The sequence below is a fragment of the Cygnus olor genome, chromosome 5 (assembly GCF_009769625.2).
Source record: "Cygnus olor isolate bCygOlo1 chromosome 5, bCygOlo1.pri.v2, whole genome shotgun sequence".
Taxonomy (NCBI): domain Eukaryota; kingdom Metazoa; phylum Chordata; class Aves; order Anseriformes; family Anatidae; genus Cygnus; species Cygnus olor.
In genome coordinates this window covers 56,836,740-56,857,997 of record NC_049173.1, presented here as the reverse complement: position 1 = coordinate 56,857,997, position 21,258 = coordinate 56,836,740, and the positions used below count along the sequence as shown (strand labels likewise).

General features: G+C 35.8%; 1 protein-coding gene across 6 annotated transcripts in view; it reads right to left on the bottom strand.

Annotated features, from left to right (window-relative positions):
* ANO3 (anoctamin 3) overlaps positions 1-21,258 on the bottom strand; it is a 264,589-nt gene that overhangs the window by 86,842 nt on the left and 156,489 nt on the right. For all 6 annotated transcript variants that reach the window (XM_040558403.1, XM_040558402.1, XM_040558398.1 and 3 more), the window contains 2 exons: positions 9,668-9,880; positions 8,629-8,700 (listed from right to left, as the gene is read on the bottom strand). In XM_040558403.1, the coding sequence (XP_040414337.1) occupies positions 8,629-8,700; positions 9,668-9,878 (283 nt within the window). In that variant the 5' untranslated portion in view covers positions 9,879-9,880. The remainder of the gene's footprint in view (positions 1-8,628; positions 8,701-9,667; positions 9,881-21,258) is intronic.

Genomic DNA, 21,258 nt, shown 5'->3' with positions numbered 1-21,258 from the left:
GGGAATGTAGTAAAAAGACTGCAAAATGCTTTAAGTAGTACAAGGTAGGAAACAGGATACTTAAGCAAATGTGCTGATCTGACTCACTCCCAGATGCGTAAAATGAAAAGAAGGAAAAAGTCCTATGAAACTTAACCTCTTACATCTAGACAAGCCATTTGAGTTGAAAGAAAGACTTTACTTACATTAAAAAGTCCACTTTTATAGGGAAAGTTTTATAGGATTATAGATTTTGAGTACATCTAAAACAAACAAAAAACTTTGCAAAAGTACATTGTTTTATTTAAATAATTTTAAGTTATGAAACGAGTTTTATTGCTCAATATACTTTAGTTACTAAACGTTTTTTAAATTTTCAACGCCATGACTTTTAAATTGTACTATCCATTTTCTGTAAAAAAGATTACCTTCCATCTAGAGGTACCTGCTACGTTGTCTGAAATGTAGACCGAAAAGATTTTAGCAATGAAAAAAACCACAAATTTAGAATTAAAAAGATTATAAAACTTAACAAAATCTAGCACTGTACATTTTAGCAGTCGATGACTTATTTTATGCACTGAAAACACTATTCCACAAGGTAATAGTATCAATATAGTAAAAATGGGAGGAATTAAGATTAACACACAACATTTAATTATTGCACTAGAGTATATATTACACCTGTCTGAAAAAATGTCAGAGACATAGCATACAATCCATATTTAAAAAGTATATCCAAGCGTGCACATTTTTCTTAACATTAATATGCATTAATGTCAGGAAGCATGCTTTGCAGATACTTTGAATAAACTTGCTGTCCTGTTTGTCTCTTCTGCAGCATACTTTAAGACAAAATATTTAATATAAATAATAAAATTCCAGAGAAAAATGTAAATGGATTGCATGGCATTTATATACCAGAACAGGCTAGAAAGAATAATTGAAATGTGTATGGTTTTGGGAGGCATATTTTGTTTCTTAAGTTGAACTTCTTATAAATTTCTTTTGAACAGTTCCAAAACTTGTGAAGAATACAAAATGAAATTTGTTCATTTTAGAAAAGGATCTTGGGAGATCATGAGATGAAACTTTAAAAAAGCAGTCAATGCTATTAGTGGAATTCTTCTATGACCAGGTGCTTCTCCTATAATAAGGTAACCACCACTTCTATTAAAAGATAAAGTCTCTCTTGGGCAATTTTCCCACCCATGAAGCCAAAATGACGTGCTCTTAAAGATAAAATTATATGACCTAAGTTACTTTAAATTCAGTTCTTACTAGCATCACCAATGCATGCTACATTTTATACAAACACAGTCATTTAGCTTCTGCAACCTTTCCTAAATAACTGCAGTTTTAAAACTTACATGACATTTTTGGATTATTTTAGTCTATAAAGTAACACTATTTTCTGCTATCCTTTCCTTTACAATCTCTATTATTTATTTATTTCATTTTAACTGTCATTTGGGATCACCACAAGCCAAAACAAGATAGCATCCCTGGATGTTGTGGCTGGAGCTGTACTGCTCTGGGATGAAGGATGTTTTTAATGCAACATAGCCCAAAGGCAGTGAAATGGACTGTTTCTCTCTTTCGCTTGCATTATAAGTACCCATCTTTAAATTCAAACACAGAGACTTGATTTGGCTGCAGCTCCACAAAACATCACGAGAAAAGCTCGTCAGCTTCAAGCTCTTCATCTACACTGTGGGAAATCCCCTGTTTACTTCATTTCATTTCTTTATTTCCCATCATGCCTTCCCTGGCCTACAACAACTAAGTTGGTTGTTATTGGTTGTTACTGCCAAGAACAACTGCCAGCTTACACCGCTCTTGTGGTTCTTGGATGATTCTCTAGTGCCAACCACCAACTAGCCTGCCTGATTTGGGGAGGGGCAGAGAGTAGGCAAGAAGTCACCAGAGGAGCAATAAAGGAAAACTCAGTTCACATTGCTCCTTAACAGACCTCAGGCAACTGCCTGCCTCCCCCAAAATTTGTTCTCTCTTCTGCTGGTAACAACTCCTGTCCTACATGCGCTTTGCTGTTGTGGTGGTTTTACCCTGGGAAAAAGCAAAAGATTAAATTTTAAATAAAGACGAGAATATTTAATCAGAGAAAAGGGTGACAGATCCTAATTCTAGAGGCAAACACCAATGATATTTCAACTTTCAATGAAGTCAATGGGAATTTCGCTATTCAATTCAGTAAATCAAGGACATCTCTTTAATCGGGTACGTATTTATAGCACTGACACAATTGTTAGCACATCTGAACATTTACGACCATCTGTACCATCAACTTGGATCCAGACTTAGGTACAAAATGATTTTCTTTTTAAAAAATTAAGCATTAATCAAGTTTTTTTTACCTTGAACACAGGGGCAAGATGAATAACTTCAGTCTTTATTCATCACAACAGATATCTACCATTTCTGACATACAGTTTTATTAAGATTGATGCATGATAGTGAGACTTACCCTAAGGGCACCTATAAGAAAAAAAAAATGATGGAGAGATTTTCATTTCTAGGAGTCTTTTACCCAACAGCACAGAAGCACTTAGAAATTAATTTCCAGGTCCACAGTTTGCATTTTCACCTTTAGTCTTCTTCAGTCCTTAGCTACCTTTCTTTCTATCACATAATTCTGAAGGGCCAAGAGTGCATTTTAATTTTATGATAATTACAACCTAAAAAGTATTTGTCCCAATTTCCCTGCAACTCACCATCCATTAATATTTTAGACAACTGGTGTAGGATAGAAGATCTTTTTCAATTGAAACCTGACACTATTATTGAAAGGGAAAGTCATATAAAAATTATTCCTTGATAGTTTTATTCCACAAATTCTGATAAAATGATTATTATTGGACCTTGTAAGCTTTAGAAAGAATTAGATTATTGGTCAAGAAGTTAATCCCCTTTTGCCCCAATTTTAGTCCCAGAAACAACAAATAACCTGCAGGAGGATATCACTAGACACTCAGATAAATGAGGTTGTGATGGATTTAGCCCATCTTAGTTTATTCTGTTAGGTACCTGGAATGCTATATTGTAAACATACCATTAAAGGTTTTTCAGCTACCTGCATATGCATACTTATATACCAAATGCTAGCATAGTTGATGACTGCAGGCTTTTCTTAGTGTACAATTTCTCACAAGAATTGTAACTATTACACAGAATATATCTAATTTTTAAAAAGGGAGCCAGGCAGGTTTTTAGCTGTCTGGAGGAGTTAAGATGGTATATAGAATTGGTACAGGCAGATTAAACGCCCAAAGTATTTAGATATTTTAAACCTCAATATTATACTTTCAGAAGACTAATCCTTACCTAGTTCCAGTGAGCACTACACTCCTAATGGATCGCTTAGCTGCATTACTCATGCTGCCAGCTCTCCAGGCGTGATCCAGCTCTAGTGTGGCAGGTGGACAATGCCCTCAGACACTGTGTACATTACAAAGTATCCTAAGGCAGATTTTCAGCCATCTCAGGACACAGTCAGAATAGATATCACCACACTTAACCCATGCTGAGCATTACCTGAAGATCAAACAAGCTTTTGAAAAATGTATTCTAAGCATCACAGTGGAAACATCACTTTTCTGTTGAAGCAGAAATTGAGCCTAAGTCATATTCTTGAATCATATTCTTCTCAATCTCCGCATTACCATGCATAAAGCACTCATAATTGACCTAACTCAGAAAAAAAAAAATTGAAAAAAGAATAAATGAATTACAAAGTTTTGCTTTAATTGCTAATAAGGCAGCTAAAAACTGCCAAATAAATTAAAATTAGATGCTCATTATAGCTAAACCCTGAATGCCAATTTCTATTGATTGTATTATCCATTACTCGTTTTTGACATCTTAATTGAAATGAGACATTTCAGCATGTCATAGTTCTGCCTACTTTGACACAGTTTAGAAAGCTACTTATATGCAGATATTTCTGTTAGAACGAGCAAATTGGATTTTCACGCTAACAAGTAGACCGAGCATCAGATTCACAAGTTTCTCCTCCTAGTTTAACTACACTTTCAATATGGTCTAACTTCTCAAAATCTTCATGCCTTAGCTACTTATGCAATAAACAGGAATTTAAAAGGCCTTAATCTGTATTGCAATAAGAAAACCCTTTGTAAATCTGTCTTACAAGGTTTGGAAGTGGACATAAAAGAATTCAAACCTGGCAACACTAATGACAGTAGTTTTAACAATGTAAATGAACCTAGCAGGTAGAAAGACATGCCTTCTATCTGTCCAAATACTGCCACTGCACTTCTGCTCCTACAGCTGAACACAGAGGATGACTTGAGAAAAGAACACACTACTCAGTGGAAGATTATTTCCTGTTTCTGTGAGCCTTTGCACCTGACAGTTCTTTTTTTTTTTTTTTTTTATCCATACTACGCATTACAGGAAGGAGCTCATCTCATTTTTGGCATTTGACTTTCTGTATGTGGTGGCTCCTACTAAATATTTCCCACTTAATTACTTTTTCTAACTCTAACTAGAGCCACTATTATTGGTAGCTGCAGTAAAGGCAAATTTAGTAACTGAAATCAAACCTCCTATGTCATTTAAATCCAGCTGGCACTACTGAACTAATTGCTGAGCTCATCTTTCAGAAGAAAAACAAAGCACAACAAAATCAGAAAAGAACAAATATACACCAGTATTTTCAAGCAAATATCCACAGACAGAAGACTTAGAAAGAAAGCAAAATGCTGAATTCCCTTTGAGAGGGTGAATGACAACTGCTTGAGTTTCATTGGTATGACTTTCAAATCTATTAAAAAAATGGATGACATCGTAGTAATATTTTGTTATGGTAATAAGTTCAGTAATATTAATGTCCATGTTCTTGTGTAACCCAGATTTCCATGCAACTACATATACAACACATGTATTTTCAAATTTTCTTCTATTTACTTATAAGATCCTGACACTCAATTCTAAAATAGCATGGGAAAGGGTTTTCTCATGTTGCTATAACTACGCATTTTAGGTATTTGTGACTATCACATCAACATAACATGCATTGTCTCCTGAAATTTAATTTGTGCAACATGACACAAAGTCATACAGAGCCTGTAGCTTTCGTCACAAAACGTATGGCCATATTGTTAATATGAGAATGCACTGCAGTAAGTGCTCTATCACAGACATACTGTTCTTCTTACCTGAAATACCACACTGAGACAGCCTGAGTGTTTTTGTCATCCCACATAAGCATCTCCCCCATGTCTGGCATCAAAGATTTTAGCTAGACAGTAAATACTTCTACCGTCTCTACAACAGTTGCTCTGAAGTTTTCCAGTTTGATACTAGAACAAAAACTTCAGGCATCTTTCAAGAAAAATTCCAGGTATTACAGACTGTAATGATGTCACCAAGTTGCTGTGCGTACCACTCTTGCAGAAATCTGTAACTCAACTCTCAGCCTTCCACTCCCTGACAAACTGCTTGCCTGTCAGGGTACTGGTTACTCTGCACATCTCCCCCACTGTCAGAAATCTTCTTCCACAGATATTTTCAAAGAAGTCTTGACGAACTGGGATTTTCTCATCAAGAAACTTATTCAGAAAATTCCCCCAGATGCGTGGTACTGGATTTGACTAGCTATTTGTAGCTAAATGGGTTGACGTAAATTTATTTCTGTTGAGAATAAATTTGCTGTAACTGGTTTTTCCACGTACACATCCAGAATTGGAGCCATACTATATTGGTTATCAGGCATATTTGTCTCTTAGGGAAGGTCTCAGGTAAAAAGCCATTTTCTCAACAACCAAAAATCAGGAATATTTAACTCATTAGAAAAGTGGAAGTCATACAAGAAGCTGCCCTGAAGCTTGAGTGATTAATGTCCTTGGTGAACAGCAAGCTCAGATTTTAGATTTGTCTATTGAAAACTCAAGCTAAAATAAGCGACAAGGTCAGACAGTTGACAAAAAGAACTTAATACTCTTCAATAATTCAAAAACTTAGGAAGAGAAGGAACATTTTCAAGGAAGTCGAAGCAACAGCATGATTTCGCTCTGGAGAGAATAGAAAATTTCTACAACCACCCTTTGAGAAACGCAATGGATCCTGTTTATTAAAGGTCCAGAACCAAGCATCGGGTGCTTTCCACCTTGTGTAAGATCTGAAAGCCCTGATGTTAACCTTTGTTGGATATGAATTTCCACCAAGCTTTGGCTAAGCACGGAGCATTATGGCACATCTGAAACCCCACAGATCACATTATACATTATAGAAGCTCAGTGCCTATTTCTTTCCTTGAATTCCCTGATTCCTCAAACTAAAAACACTACTTACCACCTAAAACTGACAGATGAAAAAAAACAAAACACATAAAACCATTATATCCTTGGTTCTGTCTGGCTGTGTTATCTGTAACAAAGGTGTAATACATGATCTGCCTACTTTACAAATTCATCAGCATTACTGACTAAATAAGTCCAATACATTTATGGCCTTAGCTACAATTTCAATTAATTAAAGGAGAAGCTTTCCACTGAATTCAAATCGTTTATCTGATGCCTATTAACCCTTTCTCACAAAGAGGTAGAAGATCCAGTCGGTTACAATTCTGAAAGAGAAGAAAGCCATTTGGTCTATTTTGTGTACACTTCCATGATACTGTCTAATTAAAAATTCACCACATTCACTTAATTCAGCATTCTTTCATGTTCTCAGGAGAGCGGTTTGAAAAGGTTTCTTAAAAAGATGATACCCATTAATCAGACTGTTTTGCAAACTCCATCAAAGTGCCAGAATGCCAACTAAAGCTTGGAGCAGCACTGCATCATTCTCACTTCCTTGGTGATCAAAGCTCAAGCAGCAATACTCCCTTTACTGTTCAGATTCAGGAAAAAAAATCTATTTTCTCTTTGCTTTAGAATCACAGAATGGCTTAGTCTTGGAGACAATTTCTTACCCACATAAACAAGATCCTCAAAAGGAAAAAAATGAATTTTGAAGGTTTATAGCAAGTTTTTTTTTTTTTTTTTTTTTTTTTTTAACTGTCTCTGATTTCTCTTGGTGAGCTTAATGCTGATTTTATCTAATACAATCCCTACTACTCCTTTCTGGGATTTATTTATAAATACTGTTTCGTGCCTGTAGGTGAAGACCCCAACCAATCACACTTCTCTAAATATATAATAGTTCCACTGATTTCAGTGATATAATTGGGGAGTGTCTCGATTTACACATGCAAATTAATGAACCATTTTAGAGAAAGGCTACCATTTAAGTATTTTCTTCTGTCTCTTCAAATAGCATAGCTATAGTCAGAAAAGAACATCCACAGAAAAGTTTAATACAATTTTGAGCCGATGGGACTCAATCTATCTTTTCCTCAATCTCTGAGGTCTCCACGTTTATTTTCAGGTGAAAACTAAGCGGATATGAAGGAAAAATAGTGCATCATTTACTAAAAGAAAAAATTTCCTCTACCACACTTAAATATGCAATAATATCAGTATGTGTATATGTGAGCAATTAGTTGAAATAAAATAACAGGATTAAAAAAAAAAAGAAACTAAGAGTAACAGTGTAAACTTCTCATACCCATACTTGCCTACCCAATGAAACCAATTACACTGAGGGACAGCACTAACTTCAACAGGAACCTAACTGAGACGTGTGGTTTTCTAACACAATCTTCATGCCAAGTTTTTGGACTCTGTCACAATTTTGAAACATTTTTACTTTGTTTTGGAGGAACTATCAGTTTCACTCACATTTCCAGTAGTCACTGCTTTAGGAGACTTTGAAGAGTTTTTTTCTCTATCATATATTTTAGGAAGCAAGAAAAATTAATACAAAAACAAGTGAGAGCTAAGCAGAAATAGCTTTCTGAAAGCAAATCTCTTTCCTTCAGCATGAAGATACCATTTTTAGCTGGATGCTACACTGACTCTGAACAAAAAGAGCTTTCACAGTAGTTATGCAAGGTACAGCAAAATCTTTATGTACTTCTAATGGGGGACATATAGACAGGGAATTTAAAAAATAGTTTTGGAACCTACAAGTTATTCCGTTTGTGTGTATATAGTCTCTGACATTGCAAGGATGACATTATTTTAAGGCTTTTCTACTTTCTTTGGCTTTAAGCATCTGAATAGCATAAGTGCAGGTACAAATATGCCCCAATTACAGCTATTTTTCTGTGTAACCTTTTTTTTTTTTTTTGCCAGATACTTTGTGTGTGAATATGTAGAGCAAAAACAACATAACAACTGCAACCATGGCAATCCTGAACAAAGTAATATACAGGAATAATAATAATAGGAGAAAACCCCACAATTTCAAATGAATTTGTAATGTATGCTTTGAAGTGATTGTATTATGAAGGACTTATGGAAAAAGGTTACATTAAATGTATGAAAAAATACATGTCTCTTTAATCGCTATTTACTGTTTGTCTAAAAATTGAGAAAGTATTACGAAACTTTCTGAAATGTCTCCCTTAAAATATCTATGATAGCACACATTTCATTAGTCACGTTTATTCTCCCATTTCAAAACAACCTGGCATTTCAGGATAAGTATTGCTCTTCCACACAGAAGTACCACAAGTGTAATGGAAGCATCGGCAATTTGTTATTACTTGAGTTCAGACAAACTTACCTAAAAATGGATCATTGTATTCTGTATTAGACAGCTTGATCAAGTTGTTTTCCAAAGTCTCCATCACTTTAGCTGGAATAAAAGCAATAGTCATATCATCATACACACGTATGAAGGAAAGATACGCTTTTTAAAGCCGTCAGTGACTCAAAACACAAGAAATATGCTCAACTGTTGATAAGTACTTTCCACTGGCAGAAGAAAAAACACAATCACTTTACTGAAGACTTTCACTCTTCCAAAGAAAAGTTTAACTTGGTAAAATAACTTACTAGAGTAACATTTAGTGCCTATCGACATTAAGGAAGGACTTTCCAAAATTTAGCTGCAGAAACCAGTCAATTCAATCTATACAGGTTCACACAGATTTGACAACAGTGTTTGGCAATAGCTGGCAATAGGGTACATACACAAGGACTGAAATCTCCAGTTAGACTAGTCTCTCTGTTAAGGCATGCTTATCTATTAAAATAGCAATCATAAAATAAAAGTAGAGCCTGTGCCCAACACAAGCTAAAATTCATAGGTATTTTCTCCCTTCTCTCATTCTCTTCATAGCACTCTTCCCTGGATCATGACAGCGAATGAAGAAGTCTGCTCCAACATGTTCATACTTAAAGACTTTTAATACAGAAAGTCCAGTATTTTTTTTTTCCTCTCTCTCCTAGGACAGATTACTGAAACTTTCATGCTGTTTCACAGCATATGTGAGCAGTTCCTTGTCTTATTTTCAGTGAACACAAATAACTTGTAATTTAGACAAATAAGCAAAATTTTTTTAAGCCTCACTTCAAACATTATAGGGATTACACTCAAGAACTCAGCACCAAGGTTCTTCTAGCTGTTGAATACAACTCTGTCACTGTCTCTTCAACAAACTGTACATACCCAAACATATCAAAGCTTATCAGATGCCTCTGTAATTTAATGGAAGATGCTAAAATACTGTATCTAAGGTATCAAAGGACCATGAATAATGTTCCCAAAGATCCCTTCCACACCCAGTGTTGGAAGAAGCTGCTGAGAGACAGCCTCTTACCTCGTTCTGACACTACATCCACTGTAGCTGTGGATGTCCCTGCACTCAGGGGCTGAGGCCGAGGCTGTGGCTGCACACGATTTGGCTGCAGAAATGAAGAATGCTTGCTCAGACTCTGAGGATGAGTTTGGCTCTGAGCTAAGCATGGCAGCGATCTTCTAGAGGGTTGTAAGGGATGTTCTTTCACTGTCTCACTCTTGCTGGTATTCATACCTAGAAGAGCCAAAAGAAAAGGAAGCTGTATTAAGCAACAACGAAGACAGACTGCTTATTTTGAAAATTCAAGTTTTTTCATCCACTTAATAAGCAACTCTCCGACTAAACAAAAAATGTTTAAAATATTTCAAATTTGAAGAAGAATGCTGAGCTGAAAAGAGAATCCAGGAATTCTTCACCTACTCTTCCATCAAAAACCAAGGATTCACACTGACAATATTCTTAATCTTGTAGTTCCACGGTACATACGTTATCCAGTCATTAGGAAGCAAATGACAGTACCCAGTGTTAACCCCCGTTACAATGATTTGTCTACCAAAATTTCATGAATAAAAATCCTCAAAGACACACACACAAAAAAAAAGACATACAAGCAAAAAATGTTCATGAACTTCCCAAAGGATTCATGACCAGCTTCTCCTTTGAAATATACCTAAAATGCTTCTGAGTTATGACAAATCTATTAGCTAATTCTAGTTTTTTCTTCTGAGACACATGCACAATCATAGGCTTTTATATGTGTTGCCTAGCCTCAGGTTCAGGTCATTCATTGACACTAGTCAATTGTGTAAAACCAATGAGAACACCCGAAAGAGCAGATTGTTAATTTAAATGAAAAAATGTGAATTGTAGATCAATGCTTTCAGTGAATCATCTAAAAATGATGCAAATATCAATCCCTGTTCTGAGTTTGTCCTATTCTAACATCTCATCTCCCCGTTTCCAAAATACATCTCACAAATTTTTAATAATTAGCAAGTTCTCTAATTGTATCTCCATGTTGGGGACATAACAAGCAATACTATAATTGCTTTTATTTCCTGTCCACAAACAAGAGATCATCTACATTTCCTAGACTTATGCTTAAAGTATCAGACATTAAGATTGTTACCAGCCATTTGAACATCTGCAAAATATTTTCAACTCATTTAATCCTGAAAGACTTTATATAAATTGTAAAGCTTGTTAACAGTAAATTGCAATAATGTAGTAATAATATCTAAAATTCATATTTTTTCTAGAGATTCAGAGGGGAACAGTAAACAATCCAAGTGCACTTGTCTAAGAAAAATACAATCGATTATGTTATATTCGCAAGAAATAAGGGGAAGACAAGACACAATTTACGCCCTCTCTGCATAAAAAGTTCTTTGCCAGGATGCTCAGAGTCCACCTTAGTCCAACATCAGAACATCCCCAGTCATGGTCACAGTACAGAATTGTTCATCAACACACCAAAAGAAAGCATTATCATCAGCTCTGTTGGCATTATTAGTCTTACAACTTCAGATTTAGACATCAAGATACCATGAAAGAATTATTCTTTCCTTAATAGATTGAGCACTATGAAAATTTCTCATATTACTTTAATTACACTGCAGAAACGCAGACATGAAATAATTTAATGGCAATTAAATACACTCACCGAATAGTAGGCATTTCATGCAATAGCGTGTGTCAGAAAATATAGTAACTTGCTTTACTGACTGGATTGCCTTTGTTTTGTTTCTTGCAAGTGAAACAGACATATAAGTTTAATATTTTATTTGTCTTTTTGACGGCATTTAAAATGAAAGCTACAGGAAATGAGCTTCTTTGAGAACTGCTCTTCCTGTGGAAATATTGACACTAGAAAGTCTTAATGAAAACTCACAATTCATTTTCCTGTATCAAATGCAAATTAGTTTGTCTCAAAAAGAAAACTGGGCTTAAGATTCTGTGCTTCACTACCTATTAAAGGCAATACACCAAAGAATTAAAAAATAGCAAGGAAAATGATTAAAATGAAAAACTAATATACCACCATTTGTTGGTGACATGACTTTCTTGTCTCATGCATTTCTGAGTGGACATTAAATCTTAAGATGAATATTACAAGTCACATATGTTCATTAACATACTGGGTCCTCCCAAAACATTGTTTTTGACTAAACTTAGCACGCTGTTTTATTTAGCATTCATGTTTTCATCCTTTTTGATGTGAAACTGATTCTCAGCATTTTCCAAAAAAACAAGAAAGCCATATATGTTTTCAGAAGACATGACAGAAGTCAAGCATTTTCTCAAGCAGTAACTTAAAATGTACAATTTACCTCTGCATTGGATAGTCTTATGGCTTGCTTATGAAGAATGCTAAGGCCTCCTATCTGTATAAAATCAACAGATCTTGTTATAGCTGTACACAGTGTCAAAGATCCTCAGACAATTAATGAAGAGAGTCCACTTTACCACATTACTTCTCTGCTTGAGAGCATAATTTACACTGTAGCACTTCCTTAAAAATCCTAGTCTCTTAGTCTTTTAGCACTGTATTTTACCTCTCTCCATTTGTGCTATGTAAAAAACAAAATCAAAAAACAACAACAACCCCACCACGCAATCTAAATCTATCTGTTGCTTGAAATGCCATGAAATTCTGAGGAATTGTCCTCAACAAAATCTGTGCCACTCGAAGAAGCACGTCACATTCAGCAAGGATGTCTCTTCTCTGAAGCTCAAATGGGAGTCCATAATGAAGGTCCTTTGATTAGCAGGATAGTTCCAGTATTTATCTCCATTGGCTAAAGGCTTAAAAGAGCCTTTCATTTCAAAACCTCCCTGAGCTCACTGACCACGCTTTGCACCAGCCTAAGCATCGCTCCACCAGGAAATGCAGAACTTCATCAGTCCACTGAGGACAGTTCTTCCAGATCTGCCACACAGTGTAACTGCTCTTGGTCTTCCTGCCTCAGAAGGTGCCATGCATTCTTAAATAGCTATGTGCAGAAAGGGCTCTGCTTTTAATGACTCTGAAGTGAAGGCTCAGTGCCAGCAGAGTGCGCGGTGGCACTGGGCTATAGCCCTGACCGTGTCCTGGTCAGACAGAGCAACACCAGACAGGTGCCTGCCAGGCTACTTGCAAGTTTTCTGGGAAGTCTTCTTTGCAGCGCTTCGTAAATGGACACGTTTATAAGGCTGAAATCTACAGTTAGAGCAATGGATACGACCAAATAATACAGAAAGAGATGTATTTTGTAATTGTTCTGGGTACCGATCTGTTTCTTCAGCAGCCACATACTGACAGAAATCATGGACCCTAATGTATAATTATTCATGTTGGCAAAAAAAATGTTTTTTTTGCATTCTTATTGGAATGACTGCATGTAGCACGACGAATCATTTTATTACCAAAGAAATTTAAGGTAATACAAATAACACACACCGTCATTCAATTTTGACAACAGTTTAAGTGATACACGTTTAAAAAAGTACAATTCTTTTATGAGGCACTGCCTCAATTTAAATGAAAATTACTTCCTTTTGCTCTCTCTTACTTCATATTCTTCCACATCATTTCAAGCTGATTCCTTAATACATACAATGCTGCTTCTGCTTAGAGAGAATGAGTCACATGAGAGAATAAAGAAAGTAACCTCATTGCACGTTTGCACACATCAGTATGATCTGCCTCCATGATTCAAATTTAACCATTTAATCCATTCTCTTCTCTGGTAAAGCGTCACAGTCCAGTTCCGCGACCTGCTAGTTTTGGTGGCATTTGCTATTGCATGCCAATGCTTATTCCGCTCTGGCATACAAACAGCTTGTGGCTACCATCATAAACTGGGTCACTAAACTGATTTACTTAAACTCTCTTCCTCTCTTTGCCATAGGTTTTTTTCTTTGTTGTTGTTGTTTTGTTTTTCTGGAATCTGGACCTTCTCAACTGCAACTTTACAATACTTCACTTGCTCAGTCAAGGATATTTGGAACTGCAATAAAAGACAAGTAACCACTTGTCAAATTTAAGGGAAATGGGATTTCATGGGAGGAAATGTTTATGACCCGTGCAAAAGTTTTTGAACGTGGTAAAGATGACAATCATTTGTATTGTAGCAATATTAGCATTGCAACAAAATAGTTGAAACACATGGTTTAGATAGCTTTCAGGCATGCAAGACCATGACCTGAAAAAAATTCATTTGTTTTTCTATTCAAACTGCATTCATTTTATCTTTTCCTATAAAACACTCCCCAAATATGGAAATGAGCACAGCATGAGTACAGAAATTTCTCACATAGGAGAAAAAGGTGGTTAAAGTTTATGGTGTAAGAGAGAGTTTTTTTTCTGCAGGAAAGGAGGGGATTCCTGATATGTAGGCAAATCCCCGCATGGCTCAAAGCCAGAATAGCCAGCTGTACTACATCTCATAGCTTCCTGGCAGAGCAGTCAGGAAGGATGGAGCTAGAGTGTGATGAGCTTTTCTGATCGTTAAACCAGTACGCACAATTTAATGCACGCTCAACATTATGCCCATCTTGATAAATGCTAAATAAAGCCAGCTCTCAGATGCCTTCTGGATTTGGCCATTAAAAACATAAAGGAAAAATTCTCCTAAGCCTCATTCTGCGAAATACAGCTAATTGTTTCTACTAAGAGGTAACAAAAAATTTATTTGCATTTCATTTGCTCTGCATTTTATATGAGGAAAGTTTTATAAGTAGCACATACGCACTGTCAGCCTAACGACAGAAGCACACTTAGCAAGACCGGATCAGTGATAATTTCAAAAAGAATAGCCTAATAACTATTGCCTATTAATCCAGCATAAAATTTAGTTTGAAGCAGGACTAACTGCTATAAAAGCCAAATTAATAGCATCAACTTTAGAGATGCAGTATATAATAATGTCCACAATCAACGTCAACAACATACAGGTCTTACCAACAATTCACGTCATCATAAGTTTTTCTTGATAAAAATGCCCTCTTAATTGTAAAAACACAGCAAAAAAAGGAAGAAAACCAACTATGTAAATCCTTTGGCTTCACATACCACACCAGTCTAATTAAAATGAAATAATGAAGTGTCATTTACAAAACACATTAAACAGACTGAGAAACAGAAATTTCAAATGTTTCTGTCAGTGTCACCATAATTAGGCTCTCTAATGAAATACAACACAAAGAGAAGTTGCAATGATTTTCATGACATTTACATTTTATGTGAAAACATATTTCTAGAGTATGAAGCAGAAAACAGCTCCAGTCTGAAGAGCACTATAAAATTTAGGCTTCGATAATCAATGGATATAACAGGTACTTATTCCTAAAGAATAAGCTTAGTCTGGTTGGCAATAGTGACCTCCAAAAGAAAATAATATATGATAATTTCTTTATAAAATTCTGGGAAATTATGATCGAAAGATACCTAATAATGAAGAAACAATAAACTATTTCAGTACCACCAGATACTAGTTTTCTCATTTATTTGTAAGATCTCAAGAAATACAAAGGGTATTATTCAGTTTCATACATTAGAACTATAATTGACTAAGAAATTTACCCATTTTCCTTTTTCATAAAAAAGGTAGAACCAAACTGGAGAACATCAGAGCTCATTTATGTTCTTACAGAAAAACAAACTGATGTCAAGTATTCTTATTATATGGTAAACCCAACTAAAAAGCCTGAACAAAACTATAGAAAATTAGCCAACCCTTTCCTTGTGAAGAAAAGAAAAATAAGACACATAGTAACCAGGCAGAAAATAGCCTTCAAAGATAAATCTTATTTCTCTTCTATACTATCAGTGCATCAAGCAAGCTTATGAATCCCAATTTTCTAAAGGTATATTTCCAGGTTGCCTTTAACTGTCTTTTCCATTATGAAATGAACAGGTCAACATTATTTCTATTAAATGTTCAAACATAGCTACTGGGCGAATATAACTCCTAGGCTAGCTAATAAATACATCCTGAATGATAACTCATTGTTAGGGTATTTTTCATTTTCATCCCACACCACAAATAAAATTGATTTATGAAGGTGTTTATGAAATAATCAGAGGTTTAATGATATCATCAATCATGCCTTTAAGATTGTTTCCATTTAATACCATTATTTTTTTCCCAGTTACAAATATTGTGAAAAGAGGAACAAAAATGAATAAGTAAACTGTAAATGCCATACTTGTGCTAGGTTTTCTTTTCCCCAGTTACGTGTGAGAAATAACCTTCAGAAATGGGAAAGGAATGAACTGGTGGGATCATCTAAATGATCTTCAACACAATATAAAAAATAAGACTTCAAAAAAAAAAAGAAAAAGTTTAGTTAGTGGTTATTTCAAAATACTGATTTGTGCTATAGTGGTTTTCAGTGTTGAACTGGATTTCCTCCAGAAGTCTTTCCAATAATAAAGTTTTGTTACGCTTCAGTTTCTAAGCTTTGATTTTATAGTGCTTTATCTAATAGATTAAGAAGCAGAACGCTATTACTTTACTTTTTCACGTAGCCATAGATTTTCACATTAGATCCAATTTTTTATCTTTTTTTTTTTTTGATGAGCTATTACATACAACTACAGTATAAAACTATAATGAAGGATTAATGGAACCTTATCAACATTTTGTGTTTCTTCCTTGATTTGGCAGTAGAACAGCACACAGCTTTCCAACAGCACTGTAACAGTGGCAAACACAAGGGCTCCGAAGTCATACTAGCCCTCCTGGCTATAGGTCTTCCACAGACAGTGATGATCTGTTGCAAATAGCTGCCACTTACAAAAATATAAATCCAAGACACTGTTTCCCAGGAAAAGCCTCCAACTTCTGTACTGAAATGCTTATTGTTGGCCGGTACTCAATTTAGTGCTTCAGACCTCATGACCTCTGCAATCTACTGCAGTAATGATTTTAAGTAAACTTCTAGTTCACTACTAAATATAGCAACTATGGTTAAAAATGATCCCTAGAGGACTCTGCTGGGAAAGAAACCTAGCCAGTAACTGTTTCACTATTACTAAGTCTGCTATTTGGGCTTGGGCTTGCATTTGATATCCCTATCAATATGGAACTCTTTTTAGTCTCTAACGAAACCATCTCCACCCAGACATTTTACCTTTGTGCCAACAGAAGCAAACCAATAATGCAACAACACTGCAGGTTTTAAAGAACCTAGGTTTAAGATGTTCCTCCCATTTAAGTTACTTTTGGGAACAATATTCTCTGTTTCTATTGCTTTGATTGTAAACTCTATTTAAACAAACACGGCCTTATTTTTGTCCTAACTATACCAAATGGAGAGTAAAACAAACAAAAAATCCAACAAAACACACACAGATCTACTACATAATCACAAAGAATAGGAAATTATGTTCCTTCCATTCTATATACCTCATGCACTCAGGCCTATGAAGCAAAGACCTATTTCCTTATGGAAGCAGCAGGAAATTTAGCACCAGAATCAACAAATTACCTACATCTGCACAAACCTCTCCTAAATTTAGCAGATACCTGGCCTTGATCCCACGTGGTGCCTATTAGGATAATTCCTATAACATAACAATCAACAGAAAATTAAAAGGAAGTCTACTACTTTAAACAGCTTTACCTTGATAAAAAATACATAATTAACTCACAGGATGAGAGACAAAAAAGTATAGCCATGTTTTCATGTACAATTTTATCTAAGAAATGTATAGAAGTTGTCCCAGATTGCAAGATTTATAGAAGCAGCCAATACCAGCCAATGAAATGCCAGTACTTAAGGGTCACCATAATAAAACACCATTAGAATGCTTTTTGTTTTGAAATAATTTATTTCATGAAATCCGTAAGCATCCCTTTGTACCTTATGTTCACGGAACTGGGAAAAGCAGGATTCTATTATAAAACACCATGTGTAGGCCCCTCTAGCTCTTATTTGAAGACTTTTAGGCCCCTGTATGGTCTGGATAGCTACACAAAGAAAAAACTAGTAGTGTTCCCATTTAAGAAAAACTGCATTACCTCATTCAGAATCAATACTATTCAGCTTACTTTAGAAAAATGCCCCCCCTTTTTTTTTCCAGATCTTCACACCTTACTTCTTCCCCTTATATTCTTGATTACATAATACAGGCCCCAAATCTATTCCTTCTGTATATCTGAGAACTGGTTTAGACCACCTATATATTATTTTTAATGAAAAAGGTATTAGCTGATTTTTTTTTGGAGAGCCAAAATGAAAGGAAAAAAAAAGGACAAAAATAATTTAAATAATGACATCATTCCAAAGCTTTATACAGTACCTTCTATAAAGCCTATCTCCAAGAATATCTGGTCTTATGTCACTTAAACATTAATTTCAATGGAATGAAATGGGTGCCTGAGTGATCAATAACACTTCCCATGAAAATAAAATATTTTTGTGCTTAACTGAACAAGGGAATTAAAAGGCTTCAACAGGCTGCTAACTAGTCTGGAATATCTCCAACATTGTAACAAACACTTCTACCAGAAAACATTAGAAATTAAACAAAATATTGTATTTTCTCTTCCCCCCAAAAAACAACAGTAAATCTTGAGAATATTCATCTCAAAGTAGGCTATTCCACAGGCCTCCATCTTGAAATTCTTCTGAAAAGGCTTTCTCAGAGAATCCTCAGGGGACCAGAACTGCTACAATTGAGTTGATTTAGCAAGAACATAATGAGGTTAAGGAAAAGGAAGAAACTGCATTATTGCCTTTTAATAGAGCAAGATATTGCTTAAATGCACCAAGCATAAAATTAATAGGTATCAAGGGGTTTGAGTCCAGTTATCTTTTTTTTCAAATAATATTTATGTGCTAGCCAAACAAAGGAAAAATAACAACAGAAGCAAACAGCCCCAAAAGGAATAAAAGTCAGGAAGTTGGTGCTTTCTCTCACTGTATACCAAATGGCTCCACTTCCTTTTCACCTTACGAGATGAAAGGTTTGTAGCAGCCAGCTCCTTTACAGGCAAGGTTGACTGTGACATGTCCTTTTGAACACCTGTGTTCTGTCATGGGTGGTCAGATGAGAAATCAGCAAGACAGAAACAGGTTCTTATGACCTAATGCACAGTATAACTGCAGGTTTTGCTCAGCTTTCTGCATATTCTTTGCAAAACAATATATCAAACCTATGTGAGATCTGCCTGTGGTAAAAAGGACAATGTGGCGTGCAGAGCAAATCTGAATTAAAAAGAGTTGCTTAGTCAGTATAGCAACACCCTTATATTCCTCAGACTTTGGCACAAATTTCTATGGAATTTAGCTCCTTAAGAGAAGTGGACAACATCATCTTGCAGATTACATGAATTTGCATCTGAATTCCAGAAATCGACCCCAAAGTAGGAATGGCTGGTTAATTACATATCACATTCAATTCAAAGAAACCTGCAAGTACATGGATTATATTCTGTCGACAAAGTAATGCCTGCAAAATTACAGTTGAGAATTCCAGGCAGTTGGAAGGTACTCTGAATGATGACTTGACTGAGGCTTGCAATTAAACTCCTGCAATGAAACCAAACAAAAACCTGAACTTGTGCCAATAAACAAAAGAGATTTGTTTTAGAATAATATTCTGCTTTGGATTAAACGTGACTATACTGAAGAGCAATCATAAAACTAGTGTTCTCAGAGAAAAATCCAAATATTGTTGAGGAGGATTAGTATATGTTTGGCAGATGGAATGGTGTAACGGAAGAGACTATGGAAAAAATACGAATATGGTGAACTTTTAAGACTAATGAGTAAATAAAATAAAGTTTAACATTTTGTCAAGTAATAATAATAGTAAAAAAAAAGCTCTCTGGACATTTTCACATTTGTCAATAATGTTAAGATGAAAAGAGATCAATGTAGATAGTAATTGACAGTTTTGCATGGATGGACAACATAGCAGAAGTTAAAAGCATTGCACAGTGCTAGAAATAGACTTTTTTGTGCAGTGCAGAATGAATGGGCCTTTTGCAGAAGTAAGCAAGCAGTTCTGTAACAGGCACTTCAAAAGCTGCAAGTAGTTTCTCACGGCCAGGCAGGTTACAGAATATGAAACACGCAAGACAAAACCCTGGAGTATGAAATAAACTATTTCTAAATGCAAGTATACATGCAACTCCAATGGCTGTAAATAGTAAAAGATGAAATTTGGTATAAGACAGCACTAAATCTTAATAGGTGTAATTAATGATGGGCTGAGGCGAGCTGTATGAAGTTCAACAAGGCCAAGTGCCGGGTCCTGCACCTGGGGCACAACAACCCCAAGCAGCGCTACTGGATGGGAGATGAGTGGTTGGAAAGCTGCCTGGCAGAGAAGGACCTGGGAGTATTGGTTGATAGTCGGCTGAATATGAGCCAGCAGTGTGCTCAGGTGGCCAAGAAGGCCAACAGCTTCCTGGCTTGCATAAGAAACAGTGTGGCCAGCAGGACTAGGGAAGTGATTGTCCCCCTGTACTCGGCTCTGGTGAGGCCGCACCTCGAGTACTGTGTTCAGTTTTGGGCCCCTCGCTACAAGAAGGACGTCGAGGTGCTCGAGGGAGTCCAGAGAAGGGCAACGAAGCTGGTGAGGGGTCTGGAGAACAAGTCTTACGAGGAGCGGCTGAGGGAGCTGGGATTGTTCAGCCTGGAGAAGAGGAGGCTCAGGGGCGACCTTATCGCTCTCTATAGGTACCTTAAAGGAGGCTGTAGAGAGGTGGGGGTTGGTCTATTCTCCCACGTGCCTGGTGGCAGGATGAGGGAGAATGGGCTAAAGTTGTGCCAGGGGAGGTTTAGGTTGGATATTAGGAAGAACTTCTTTACCAAAAGGGTTGTTAGGCATTGGAATGGGCTGCCCAGGGAAGTGGTTGAGTCACCATCCCTGGAGGGTCTTTAAAAGATGTTTAGCTGTAGCCCTTAGTGATATGGTTTAGTGGAGGACTTGTTAGTGTTAGGTCAGAGGTTGGACTAGGTGGTCTTGGAGGTCTCTTCCAACCTAGATGATTCTGTGATTCTGTAATGTAAAAAAAAAAAAAAAAAAAAAGGAGAAAAAAATTGCTACTTTTGTCGAGGTAGGTCTCACAATAAAGAGGCAAGAAATGGTCAAAAATACACATAATCTAAAGATCAGTATCAAAATAAACTAAGATGAGATATTTGAAAAAAACAAACATCTAATAGCTTTAATATTCTGTTTAGATTGAGATGGTTTTTTGTTTGGTAGGTTGATTTTCGTTTTCATTTTAAAAAAGCAACATAAAGCAAACAGTACTGAGGAAATAATTTGGACAGGTCTAGCTGCCTTCCTTCCTTCTCTAAGGGAGCCATTTGTGCAAGTTCCAGCAGAACTCTCACAATGGATCTTCCTGTCAATCCTTATGACTGAAAAAAATCCCAAATCTCAAAGCAACATTTTACAGAAGGAATATGAAGTAAAATATAACAATCCAAAAGTTCCTAGGTTTGACAGAACCTGTACTGCGTAATTTCACAGTCACTTTTCTTGTTGCAAGAGAATTACCAAAACATTCTTAAATCTAATTACAATTTAAATCATATTCCAAATAAACACATGATTTAAATAGATTTTTTAGAAGACAATAAAATAAGTCGGTATTCTTGAACAAAAG